Consider the following 13,058-nt stretch of genomic DNA (forward strand, 5'->3'; position numbering starts at 1 on the left):
CTGACATCTCTTGCGCTTTTTGTGCAGGAATCCAGGAGATCTCATTGTTTTCTTGCCTACTTATTTGGCTACAAGATGCTGAGCCAGTTCCTTACTAGCACTTCAGCCTTCTCTGCTTAGCTGTCTTCCCTGGGAGGATGACCCTACAACTTTATTACATGGATTCCCTTGCCTGTGAGATTTTGATTGGATCCCAGTAATGAAAGCAAAAGGAAAAGGAGAGACATATGGGTACTATCCTGCTCTCTCCATGGTGGGAGCTGTGCTATGGTGCAGTAGTTATGTCTCTTCACAGCAACAGGTACCACTAGTGGCTTTTTGTTCATTGTCTCAACTCTCATTCAGGCTCTGGTGTTGGCATTTGATCCTTTTGCTTCACCAGCTCCACTGTAGCAAGACCCAGAATGCCTCAACAATCCCTTGTTTACTAATCCTGCCCACTCTAAGTATACCTTTATTGAGTCTTTTTTTAAAAGAAAAATTAAGAGTCTCTGTTTTATTCTGGAAAATGGATTGATCAACTTTTGGTAGGTAATAAAATATAGGAAATTATGTTTATTATCATAACAACAAAATAGGTGCTTAATATTGCTCAAATAGTACTTTATTTTATTACTTTGATAAGCTGGTTAGATTAGGGTTGGATTCACTGAAATAATTCAAGATAATTTTCCTAAGAGCTTAAGGCATATTTAAAAATATCATTTCTTACAATATTGACCAAAGGTGGAAAAGAACTTATCACGAAAACTCTACAGTTTTTCTGCTTGATGTCCTTTGAATGAAAGCTTTCACCTAGATATTAAAACTGGAAAATATTAGAGGGGAATGTGATAAAGAATAGTAGCTCTGATAGATGCTATGTTGGTGGCTGCTGATCTTGTAGTGATGATGTCTCTTCATGAAGAGGTCAGTTCTTTGAAGAGGTGGGGCTGTTTGTTGTCCTGATGATTGGCATTATTGAAAACCTTTTGATAATTGTCACAGTAGTTTGTTTTAAGGAAGTAATGACAGATATTATAGAGCTGGTTTTTGTGGAAGTGATTTTGGTTGATTTCTATTGGGTTCTAAGGAAGTGTTGATGTTGGTTACTGTACTTCGTTCTATGAAAGTGGTGATAGTTGAGGAGGTTTCTGTGAAAATATGATGGGTGCTGCTGTGGTTAATTCTTTAAAGTGATTTTGGCTGCTATTGTACAGGATTCTTTGGAAATTTTGTGGTGGACTCTATGGAAGTGATGAAAATTGCAGGGAATTCTGTGTAAATGGTGGTAGATGCCTTTGATGTGGATTTTTTGAAGTTATTTTAGTTGCTATTGTAGAGGAAAATTATATATTTCAGTGGTGGATACAATAGTGGGTTCTATGGAAGTGATGATAGTTTTGGTGATTTGTGCGATGTGGCCATAGTAGCCATTGATGTGGATTCAACTGGAAATAATTTTGATTGTTATTGTACAGGGTTCTTTGGAAATTTCAGTGGTGGATATTGTTGTGGGTTCTATCGAAGTGCTGATAGTTGTGATGTATTGTGGAGATGTGATCTTGGTGCCACTGATGTGGATTCTCTGGAAGGAATTTGGTTGCTATTGTAGAGGATTCTTTAGAAATTCTGGTAGTGGTTAATGAAGGGGGTTCTTTAGAAGTGGAGATGATTGCTCTGTATTGTGTGGATGTGGTCTTGGGTGTCTTTGATGTGGTTTCCCTTGAAATGATTTTGGTTGCTATTGTAGTAGGTTCTTTAAAAAGTTTGGTGGTGGATACTGTTGTGGATTCTATTGAAGTGGGCATAGTTGTAGTGGATACTATGGAGGTGGTCTTGAGTACTGTTGATGTGGCTTCTCTTGAAGCAATTTTGGTTGCTATTGTAGAAGGATATTTTGAAAAATTTGTGGTGAATACTATAGTGGGTTGTTTGGAGGTTGTGATAGTTGTGGTGTGTTGTTTGGAAGTGGACTTGGGTGCTATTGATGTAAATGCTCTTGAAGTGATTTTTGTTGGTATTATAGAGCACTCTTTGGAAAATTTTGTAGTGGATACTGATATTGGTTTCAATGAGGTGGTCATAATTTTGGTGGATACTCTGGAGGTGGCCTTGGGTGCCTTTGATATGAATTCCCTTGAGGCCATTTTAGTTGCTATTATAGAGAGTTCTTTGTAAATTTTTGTGATGGATACTGTCATTGGTTTCACTGAAGTTCTGATAGTTGTAGTGTTTTGTGTGGAGGTGATCTTAAAAGACACAGAATTGGTCTTAAGAGAGACTGATGTGCTATCATAGAGTATTGTGTGGATGTGCTCTTGGATGCCATTGATATGAACTCTCCTGTAGTGATTTTGAATGCTATTGTTGAGGGCTTTTTGAAAATTTTCATGGTGGGTACAGTCAATGGTTTCATTGAATTTTTGATAGATGCGATAGGTTGTGTTAATGTGGCCTTTGGTGCTGTGATGCGAATTCTCTGTAGAAGGTTGCTATTGTAGGGGGTTCCTTGGAGATGGATACTGTTGTGGGTTCTCTGGATGTGGGAATAGTTGTACTGTGTTTCTTGGAGGTAGTCTTAGGTGCCATTGATGTAGATACTCTGGAAGTAATTTTGGTTGCTATTGTAGAGGGTTCTTTGGGAATTTTTGTGATGGATACTGTCATTGGTTTCACTGAAGTTGTGATAGTGGTAGTGAGTTGTTTGGAGGTGGTCTTAGGAGCCAAAGTGGATTCTCTGAAAGTAATTTTGTTTGGTGTTGTGTAGCGGTCTTTGGAAATTTTATGGTAGAGAAAATAATTGTTTACTCAGTAGAGTTGATAAATATAAAGTGCTCAGTGATTGTTGGATTGGTGGGTTCTTCAGGACTGGTGATAGTTGTGAGGTGTCGTTTGGAGGTGGCCTGTGGCATCGTGGATGTGGATTTTCTGGATTTAAATTTGAAAGCTATTTTAGGTGTGTTTTTTTTTTAGGTTTTTCTTTTTTTGAAATTTGGGTAGTGGGAATTCTGGAGGGTTCTTTGAAAGTGGTGATAACAGTGGTCTCTTGTGTGGACTTGTTTTTATATGCTATGGCTGTCAATAATTTAGAAATGATTTTGGTTCCTTTACTAGAAGGTTCTTTGAAAGTTTGGTGTTGGATAATCTTGGGTTCTTTTGAAGGGGTCATAGTTGTAGTGCGTACTGTGGAGGTGGTCTTGGGTGCTGTTGATGTGGTTACTCTGGACTTGATTCTGGTTGATTTTATAGAGGGTTCTTTGGAAATTTTAGTGTTGGACACTTTCATTGATTTCACTGAAGTTCTGATAGTTGTAGTGAGTTGAGTGGAGATGATCTTAGTAGCTGTTATGTAGATTCTCCAGGCATGGTTTTGGTTGCAATAGGAGAGGGTTGTTTAAAAAGTTTTGTGGTGGATACTGTCATGGGTTCTTTTGAAGTGGTCATAGTTGTAGTGGATACTGTGGAAGTTGTTTTCGGTGCTGTTGATGTGGATTCTGTGGAGCTGAATTTGGTTGATATCCTAGAGTGTTCTTTGGAAATATCAATGGTTGATGCTTTCATTGGGTTCACTGAAGTTCTGATAGTTGTAGTGAGTTTGTTTGACAGTGGTCTTAGGAGCTACTGATGTAGATTCTCTAGACATGGTTTTGGATGCTACAGCACAGGGTTCTTTGAAATGTTTGGTGGTGGGTACCATCATGGGTTCTTTTGAAGTGGTCATAGTTATAATGTATACTGAGGAGCTGGCTCTTGGGTGCTGTTTTTGTGGAAATGATTTTGGTTGATATTCTATCTAGAGGGTTATTTGGAAATTTTAGTGGTGGATTCTTTTATTGGTTTTACTGAAGTTCTGATAGTTGTAGTGAGTTGTTTGGTGGAGGTCTTAGGAGCTACTGATGTAGATTCTCCAGACATAATTTTTATTACTATAGAAGAGAGTTCTTTGAAACATTTGGTGGTCGATACTGTCATGGCTTCTTTTGAAGTGATCATTGTTGAAGTGGATACTGTGGAGGTGGTCTTGGATGCTATTGATGTGGATACTGTGGAGCTGATTTTGGTTGATACTCTAGAGGGTTCTTTGGAAATTTCAGCAGCCGATACTTTCAATGATTTTACTGAAGTTCTGATAGTTGTATGGCAGTGGTTTTAGGAGCTACTGGTGTAGATTCTCTAGACATGATTTTGGATGCTACAGCAAAGGGTTCTTTAAAATGTTTGGTGGTGGGTACCGTAATCTGTTCTTTTGAAGTGGTCACAGTTTTAGTGCATACTGTGGAGGTGTTCCAGGGTGCTGTTGATGTTGATGCTGAGGAGCTGATTTGATTGATATTTGAGAGGGTTCTTTGGAAATTTGAGTGGTTGATGCTTTCATTTGTTTCACTGAAGTTCCAATAGTTGTAGTGAGTTGTTGGGCAGTGGTCTTAGGAGCTACTGATGTAGATTCTCCAGACATAATTTTTATTACTATAGAAGAGGGTTCTTTGAAACTTTTGGTGGTCGATACTGTCATGGGTTCTTTTGAATTAGTCATAGTTGTAGTGGAAACTGTGGAGGTGGTCTTGGGTGCTGTTGATGTTGATGCTCTGGAGCTTAGTTTCATTGATGTTTGAGAGGGTTCTTTGGAAATTTGGGTGGTTGATGCTTTCATTTGTTTCACTGAAGTACTGATAGTTGTAGTGAGTTGTTGGGCAGTGGTCTTAGGAGCTACTGATGTAGATTGTCTAGACATGAGTTTGGATGCTACAGCAGAGGATTCTTTGAAATGTTTGGTGGTGGGTACCATAATTTGTTCTTTTGAAGTGGTCACAGGTTTAGTGGAAACTGTGGAGGTGGTCTTGGGTGCTGTTGATGTCCATGCTCTGGAGCTTAGTTTCATTGATGTTTGAGAGGGCTCTTTGGAAATTTGAGTGTTTGATGCTTTCATTTGTTTCACTGAAGTTCCAATAGTTGTAGTGAGTTGTTGGGCAGTGGTCTTAGGAGCTACTGATGTAGATTCTCCAGACATAATTTTTATTACTACAGCAGAGGGTTCTTTGAAACTTTTGTTGGTCAATACTGTCATGGGTTCTTTTGAATTAGTCATAGTTGTAGTGGAATCTGTGGAGGTGGTCTTGGGTGCTGTTGATGTTGATGCTCTGGAGCTTATTTTCACTGATGTTTGAGAGGGTTCTTTGGAAATTTGAGTGGTTGATGCTTTCATTTGTTTCACTGAAGTTCCGATAGTTGTAGTGAGTTGTTGGGCAGTGGTCTTAGGAGCTACTGATTTAGATTGTCTAGATATGAGTTTGGATGCTACAGCAGAGGGTTCTTTGAAATGTTTGGTGGTGGGTACCATAATCTGTTCTTTTGAAGTGGTCACAGTTTTAGTGGAAACTGTGGAGGTGGTCTTGGGTGCTGTTGATGTCGATGCTCTGGAGCTTATTTTCATTGATGTTTGAGAGGGTTCTTTGGAAATTTGGGTGGTTGATGCTTTCATTTGTTTCACTGAAGTTCTGATAGTTGTAGTGAGTTGCTGGGCAGTGGTCTTAGGAACTACTGATGTAGATTGTCTAGACATGAGTTTGGATGCTACAGCAGAGGGTTCTTTGAAATGTTTGGTGGTAGATACTTTCATGAGTTCTTTTGAAGTGTTCATAATTGTAGTGGATACTGTGGAAATATTCTCGGGTGATGTTGATGTGGATTCTGTGGACCTGATTTTGGTTGTCTCTGTAGATAATTTCTTGGAAATTTTAGTGCTGGATACTTTCATTGGTTTCACTGAAGTTTCAATAATTGCAGTGAGTTGTTTGGAGGTGGTTTGAGGATCTCCTAATGTATAATCACCGGACATGATTGCTCTCATTATAGAACTGCGTTTTCTAGACATGATTTTGGATGCTACAGCAGAGGGTTCTTTGAAATGTTTGGTGGTGGGTACCGTAATCTGTTCTTTTGAGCTTATTTTCATTGATGTTTGAGAGGGCTCTTTGGAAATTTGAGTGGTTGATGCTTTCATTTGTTTCTCTGAAGTTCCGATAGTTGTAGTGAGTTGTTGGGCAGTGGTCTTAGGAGCTACTGATGTAGATTCGCTATAGGTGAGTTTGAATGCTACAGCAGAGGGTTCTTTGAAACATTTGGTGGTGGATACTTTCATGAGTTCTTTTGAAGTGTTCATAGTTGTAGTGGATACTGTGGAGATGTTCTCGGGTGATGTTGATGTGGATTCTGTGGACCTGATTTTGGTTGTCTCTGTAGATAATTTTTTGGAAATTTTAGTGCTGGATACTTTCATTGGTTTCACTGAAGTTTCAATAATTGCAGTGAGTTGTTTGGAGGTGGTTTGAGGATCTTCTAATGTATAATCACCAGACATGATTGCTCTCATTATAGAACTGTGTTTTCTAGACATGATTTTGGATGCTACAGCAGAGGGTTCTTTGAAACGTTTGGTGGCGGGTTCTTTGGATTGAAGATATTGTTGTAAAATATGTACTGCATAGACATTTGAAGGAACAGGATTAAGTTCATTCTGTTCTTTTAGAGCATTAGTAGGAGGAGGAGTAGGAACTTCTTTAATTTGTTCTTGGTGATTGGGAGTAAGATGGTGTTGTGGAACCTGTTTTCCATATTTCAGTATTGAGTTTTGTGGCAGCTGGTTAATTTGATATGGTATCCAGTGGCTTGCACTGCACTGTGGATATAAACGAAAGAAAACAAAATAAAAGCATGTCTATATTTTATCATTTAAAGTTAAACAAAACATCCTTTTGACTGGGAATTGAACCAGTGACCCTTTAGTTTTCAGGCCAACACTCTAACGATTGAGCACCACTGGCCAACACTGGAAAGTTTATTTTTTGACAAAAGAGAGAGGACTAAGAATTGCCTAGTAGAAGAGAGCATTTAAAATGTGACTTAAATAATAGAGTAGAAATGGGGAGGGGAGAATACAATTAAATGAATGTTGAAAGCCAGTGAATAGTGTCAGGGAGATAGAAATCCTAATCTAGAAGCAGTCAGAATACCAGTTTGTTTGAACAGAAGTTTCAGGAACGTGAAATACTCTAGTCACTCTTGCAGCATTCAACTTCCTGCCTCTGTGTTCAACTTCTTTCTGCCATGCTGACTTAGGCAACAACAAACTTTTAGGTAAACTCTATACAATTTACCTTCTCTTACTTGCAGGCTAGTGGACATTGCTGGAGAATCTTACCAGTTTCTAAATATTAGAAACACTAGAGATGCACAGTGTCTCCCCTCATTTGGTACCTCAGCAGTGCTAATCCATTCTTTCTTATTCCCCCAAAAGGCTGTCTTCTCAGTATTCACAGTCCGTCTTCAGCTCTCTTCCCTCTCACTCCCTAGAAAGATGATCTTGCCTTCTATTTCACAAAATTTAGCCTATCACACGGAGGACTATGCTTTTCTGCCTACACAGCTATAAAACCCATCTATACGCAGTTGTTCTCCCTTCCTGTTTACAACCAACTTCTTCATCTGTATGTATTGATCTCTTTCTCCCTGTAGCCTTTCTTCTCTTAATTACCACTTTCCCCTTAAACATCTCTTTTATTCCTGGCTTTATGATTTCAGGCTATGTAATTACAATTTACATCTCATATACTTGTCCCTGCACTATCATCACTAGGTTATCCCTTTCCATTCCTAGCCAGATATTGGGGAAGGCTAGACTAGATTTGGACTAGATTTTCTGTTTCTAATATCCAATTTACTTTTATCCTAGTTTCAATCTCCAGCGCACAACTTAGTCTCTTCTACAAAGACCAGTGATGTCTCTAGAATTTGAAGACATTTCAGAAGAGTTGTAGCCATACTCGGCCACAGAAATGGTTTTCTGTTTAGCTCATTTAATCGGGATATCTTTAGATGATTCACTGAGGACTTTCATTTCACGTGCTGTCCAGTATCCTACAACATTTGCCATATGTAGAAAAATAAAGCAGGTTTATAAAATGTTTCCTTTTTTTTTTTGTAACTTGAACTATGAAATACTGAAATTTACTCTTTAGAAGTGGAAACTAAAATGTCTATACTGAAAAGAGGACAGGAACCAGATAGAGGCTGTGGTGTTAATAAGAGCCTTGTGTAAATGAATCTGTGAGGACACAGAAACTATGAATAAGGAGAGTATGTCTGTTCAGAAAGAGAACAACAGTGCAGAGAGAAGTAGGATTGCTATGAGAAGTAGGATTGCTTCTTAAGGCTACTTGGGTTTGATTATCTAGTTATAATTAACATTATTCTAGCATTGATTTTCCTTGAATGGATTCTTTAACCAAACAAAAAAATAATATTCATCATCCAATGTTATCTCTTGCCATTCCCTTCTGCGTCCTTGTTTTGACCATATAGAACTAAATATTACTTTTTCTTTCTACATAGGAAGCTATGTTTGTCCCTATACCTTTGTACAGACACTTCTAGTTTAGAATGCTTCACAAACTTCCAAATTTTCATTCAACTAGGAAGCTCAATGTTTTCCTGTTTAAGTAGTTTTATTCCCCTCCTCCCATACTTTAATTTGGACATTAAAGAATTATATAGCAAATATATTTATCTATCTATATATAAAAGCCTAAGCTACTAAATTACCAAATGACCAGTCAACTGGTTGCTATGATGTAGACTGACCACCAGAGGGCAGACACTCAATGCAGGAGCTTCCTCCAGTTGGTCAGTGCACTCCCACAGCAGGAGTGCCACTTACCAAGTGGCAGTGGCAGATTACCAAGTGGCAGTGGCAGTAGGCACAGCAGGACCAGGATGAGCAGAATGGCATGGGCTCCTCCCCAGATGCCTGCCACTTTACACACTACTACATAACTCAGGGGATGTTGGACTGCCAGTTTCTGCCTGATCCCCACAGGTGGGCCAAAACAGCCTGTAGGTATAGAGTCAAAACCGGCAGTCCGGCAGTCCGACATTCCCCAAGTGTTCCTGGATTGTGAGATGGCGCAGGCCATGCTGAGGGACCCCACCAGTCCATTAATCCATGCACCAGGCCTCTAGTATAATATAAAACCAACCTAAGATTTACTTTTGCAAAGCTTTTACTGATGCCCAAAGCAAACTTCATCACTTTCTTCTCACAGTGATAGTGACTATTTATTACTGCACATAGATCTGTCAACTAAACAAAATCCTTGTCTTCATGGAGATTTTATTCTTAAAGAAAAGCAGATAAAAAACAAATAACCTAACTGATGTATAGTATGTATAGAAATTGGTGCATGAGCTCAAGCAGTGGTAAATGCCACAGGAGAAAAATGAATTGTTATGAGGGGTAGAAAATGAATAGTGACAAGGTGGTCAAGACCAGATCTCTGAGGAGGAAATGTCTTACAAGAAATTAATTGAAATTCAGGAAGATAGTATGTGGATATTGCACAGGAGAGAATTATAAGGAGAGGAAACAACAAATAACCTAAAGTAAGAGTGACCTTGGCCAGTTCAAGGGGCAGAGGTGTGCACTGTGTGTGAAACTTGAATTGGGCAGATAGTGGTGAGATATGAAGTCAGAGAGTTAAGGGTCAGAGAGAGGACAATAGAAGGTGCTGCAGGCAAAGATAAGATCATTTTGAACTAGGATAGTGATCATGCTTAATGGCATTTAAACATTGCTATGATGAAGACTGAAAATTGACCATTGTCCGTGGCCATTTGGAGTATAACTTTACAAGAGTACTTTAATTCAAAAGATGTGGGTAAAGTTGACTTGGAGTAGGTTGAGAGAGAATTGAAGAAGTGGGATGTATAGAGGAAATTGTGAAAATGTTCCATAATAATTAGTGGTAGATGTTAGATCAGTACATAATTAAAAACAAAATAAACCAAAACATGTAGGTGATATTACTATATGTTTTTACATTATTGGAATAACTGATAGAGGAAAAAATTGATGATGTGGCTATTTAGAGTAGCTAATTGCAGGAGGACCCTCTTTGCATAGGGAAGAGGGTGGTATCTAGTGTACTAATTGCTTTTATAATATAGGTGATTTCTTCTCAAGAAATCAAAGACCCAAGCAATAAAGGTCTTTCATCAAATGTTATTTTTTACCCAATTGTCCTATCTAAAATTGCAACCTTGTTTTATTCCCCTCTCATCCCTCCTAACATTCAACATTTTCTCATCCCATTCCTGCATTACATATATGCTCCATGACATTAGTGAAGTTTTGTCTGTTTTGCTCATTGCCACTTACTCAAAATCTAGAATAGTGCATGGTAGACAGCAGATGTTCAAGAAATATTTTAAGGCGTATGAATTACATGAGTTAGTGATAAGCAGAAATTTTCCTGACTTGAATTGTCTGTTAATTCCTTTTTGCACAAGGCAAGTAGCATAAGGCTCTTAACATGAATACAGTTGAAGGGAAGAGAACCCTAAAAGTCCTAGTTTTTCCTCAGTTTTGTTTTATGGACTCCGCTGACCAGACCTTACTATTTAAAATATTTGCTGGCCAGCATCATCAGTATCACCTGAGAACTTGTGAAAATGTAGACTTCTGGGCTTCATGCATACTTGGGTCAGAATCTGCATTTCAACAAATTCCTATTATGTTTGTAAAGTTTTGAGAAATACTGACTGGACTAGGCTCTTTGAAAACTGCTTATAGTCAGTTTGATTCATACTAAGGATGTTAGTACATTTTTAGTAATTTCTTATTACCTTTCCCCCCCTATTTTTCTTAGAGATTAGGAATTGCTAGATTGACAGTTTAACCAGAGCAACTTAGTGGACAGTTGTTGATAGATGTGCTGCCCCTAGCCATGCTGTGCATATGGCAGACATCCTCATAAATTATAGACCGTTTGTCTTTGAGCTTTAAACTTGACCAATAATCCATTCCCAGGTCTACTGCACTAATTCTGTGAAATGACATGAGTTAGCAGGTAAGAGCAAGGAACCTACTTATTTTTCATGGAGTCAGCTACACAGAAACTAATTCACTCACTTGTTTCATTATTGAGGGCTCACCTCATTTGCTCTGCCATGCTATGTGTTTGTGCATCCCAAGTATCTGTTTGGCCTTCTAGGATTTTTGCAAAGTTTAACTCTCATGTGAGAAAAATCCATGTACTAAATTAATATTTTTTTAGGACATCCCCTGCTTCTTATATAAATTGTATTCTATTATATGTAATAAAAGGGTAATATGCAAATTGACTCTAATAGAGGAACGATCCAGAATGACCAGTTGGAATTGACACACACTGACCACCAGGAGGCAGATGTTCAACACAGGAGCTGCTCCCTGGTGGTCAGTGTGTTTCCATAGGAGAAGCTCTGCTCAGCCACAAGCCTGCCTCGTTGACCTTGCTAAAGATGTCTGACTGTGGCTTAGGCCTGTTCCCCGAGGGCTCCCAGGCTGTCAGAGGGATGTTTGACTGGCAGCTTAGTCCCAATACCCTGGGGAGTGTGCCTAAGCCAGCAGGTGGACATCCCCCAAAAGGTCCAAGACTTGATAGGGTGCAGGCAGGGCTGAGGAATCTCTCTAAGAACACACATTTTTGTGCAATGAGCCTCTAGTAATCTTATAAACTAGAAAATAATTTGTCTTAAGTTGTATTAGTCTTGAAGTTCAAGCTTTTGGAATAGAAATGTTCCATTAGCTTGTAAGAATCTTCAAGACTCCTCAAAACAAAGATATTTTGCACACAGCTCCTTAGAAGTTGCCTATTGTCAGTATGAAACAGAGGGTTGTAGGAAAGAAAAAAAAGATAGCATTTTTTCTGTTATTGTCTCTGAAAATTGCTCAAGTCAACAACATTAGATAACATTTTAGCTAACTTTGTCAAGTTTACTTTCAGTGAAAATTCCTTATCTTCTAATCTATTAACATTTTTAGAAAGTCTGAAACAAAATTTATTAATGTGACCAGAGGAGTCATATTTGCCACAATGTATAGGAGAATGCTTCCAAAAAAGTGGTTTATTCTAGCATGATACATTTGATAATTAGAATCATTGACCTAAGAACTTTTCATTTGATGTATTGATTTTAGTTCAATTTATCATGTTGTCTTTTTAGAAAATTTATCTCAAACTTTCTACTTTCCCATTTCCTATAGCATTAAAACATTTAGTAAGCTTCAATTATCTTTTTTGACAGTTAGATTTTGAAAAAAAGAGGGAAGAGATGCTCCCAGTAAGAGATAACTCCCCAGATTCTACCTGCCCTCCATACCTTCATGCTCACAACAGCTAACCAGAAAGTCATATGTAGAAGAGAAAGAAAAAGGAAAATAGGAATAGGTCTATAATGATCATCTTATCATATTGTTATATAAAGGAGGACATAATTGGTATCAAGCTTTGTTTGAAGTTATAATAAATACAAAGAATATCAAGAGTATTTAGGACTGAGGGGGGGGGGGGATTGGGGGAGGACTTACCATGAAACATGCAATAAAAGCCAACAGGCTCAAGACAAAAGTTTTGAGTATTTTCATTCTTTAATGTTGCCCCTGAAAGCAGGACAAGATTATCAGTGATTAGTAAAGTTGACTACAATATTTTTACTAATTTAAAATAAAAGTTTAGAAATAATTTCAGTACATGTTATGTAATGTGAAAAGAAAAAACTACAACTGCCTTTTAAAGATATGCTTAAAATTTTGGGGAAAGGAAGAAGCATACATGCATGGCAATACTATTATGTTTTTGATATTTTATAACAAAATGAATTTGTTATATTTTATGAAAGGTAATTCCAGATAATTTTAAAATAAATTTTTCATAAAAATATTTATGAAAAATCTTTGGCCTCCAATGGTGACTACATTGGAGAGACATGACTTATTTGTGTTTACTTTTAATAATGGCTGTTAAAATTAGTAAAAAATCTATACATTTCTGTAGATTTTTTACCTGAATAGTTTCAATGTGATTGTACTACCGCAAAAAGTAGTTTCTTAACACAGTTATGATTTTCCAGAAAAATGCAAATGCTTTATTAATATATAGCATTTCTTTTTTCTGATAGGACAGTAGCTTTATTTTTTTTAATTGTGATGAAGTTGGTTAATATAGGTTTCAAGTGAATAACTCCATAATACATCATCTGAA

At 37.7% G+C, this 13,058-nt stretch overlaps 1 protein-coding gene across 1 annotated transcript in view; it reads right to left on the reverse strand.

Moving 5' to 3' along the window:
• Positions 1 to 4,237: 4,237 nt before the first annotated feature.
• Positions 4,238 to 13,058, reverse strand: part of LOC123651136 (cell wall protein DAN4-like) — a 32,185-nt gene continuing 23,364 nt past the window's right edge. The window contains exon 5 of the mRNA XM_045571011.1: positions 4,238 to 6,658. Coding sequence (XP_045426967.1) covers positions 4,238 to 6,658 — 2,421 coding nt within the window. The remainder of the gene's footprint in view (positions 6,659 to 13,058) is intronic.

This window comes from Pipistrellus kuhlii, unplaced genomic scaffold (assembly GCF_014108245.1).
Source record: "Pipistrellus kuhlii isolate mPipKuh1 unplaced genomic scaffold, mPipKuh1.p scaffold_m20_p_1, whole genome shotgun sequence".
Lineage (NCBI taxonomy): Eukaryota > Metazoa > Chordata > Mammalia > Chiroptera > Vespertilionidae > Pipistrellus > Pipistrellus kuhlii.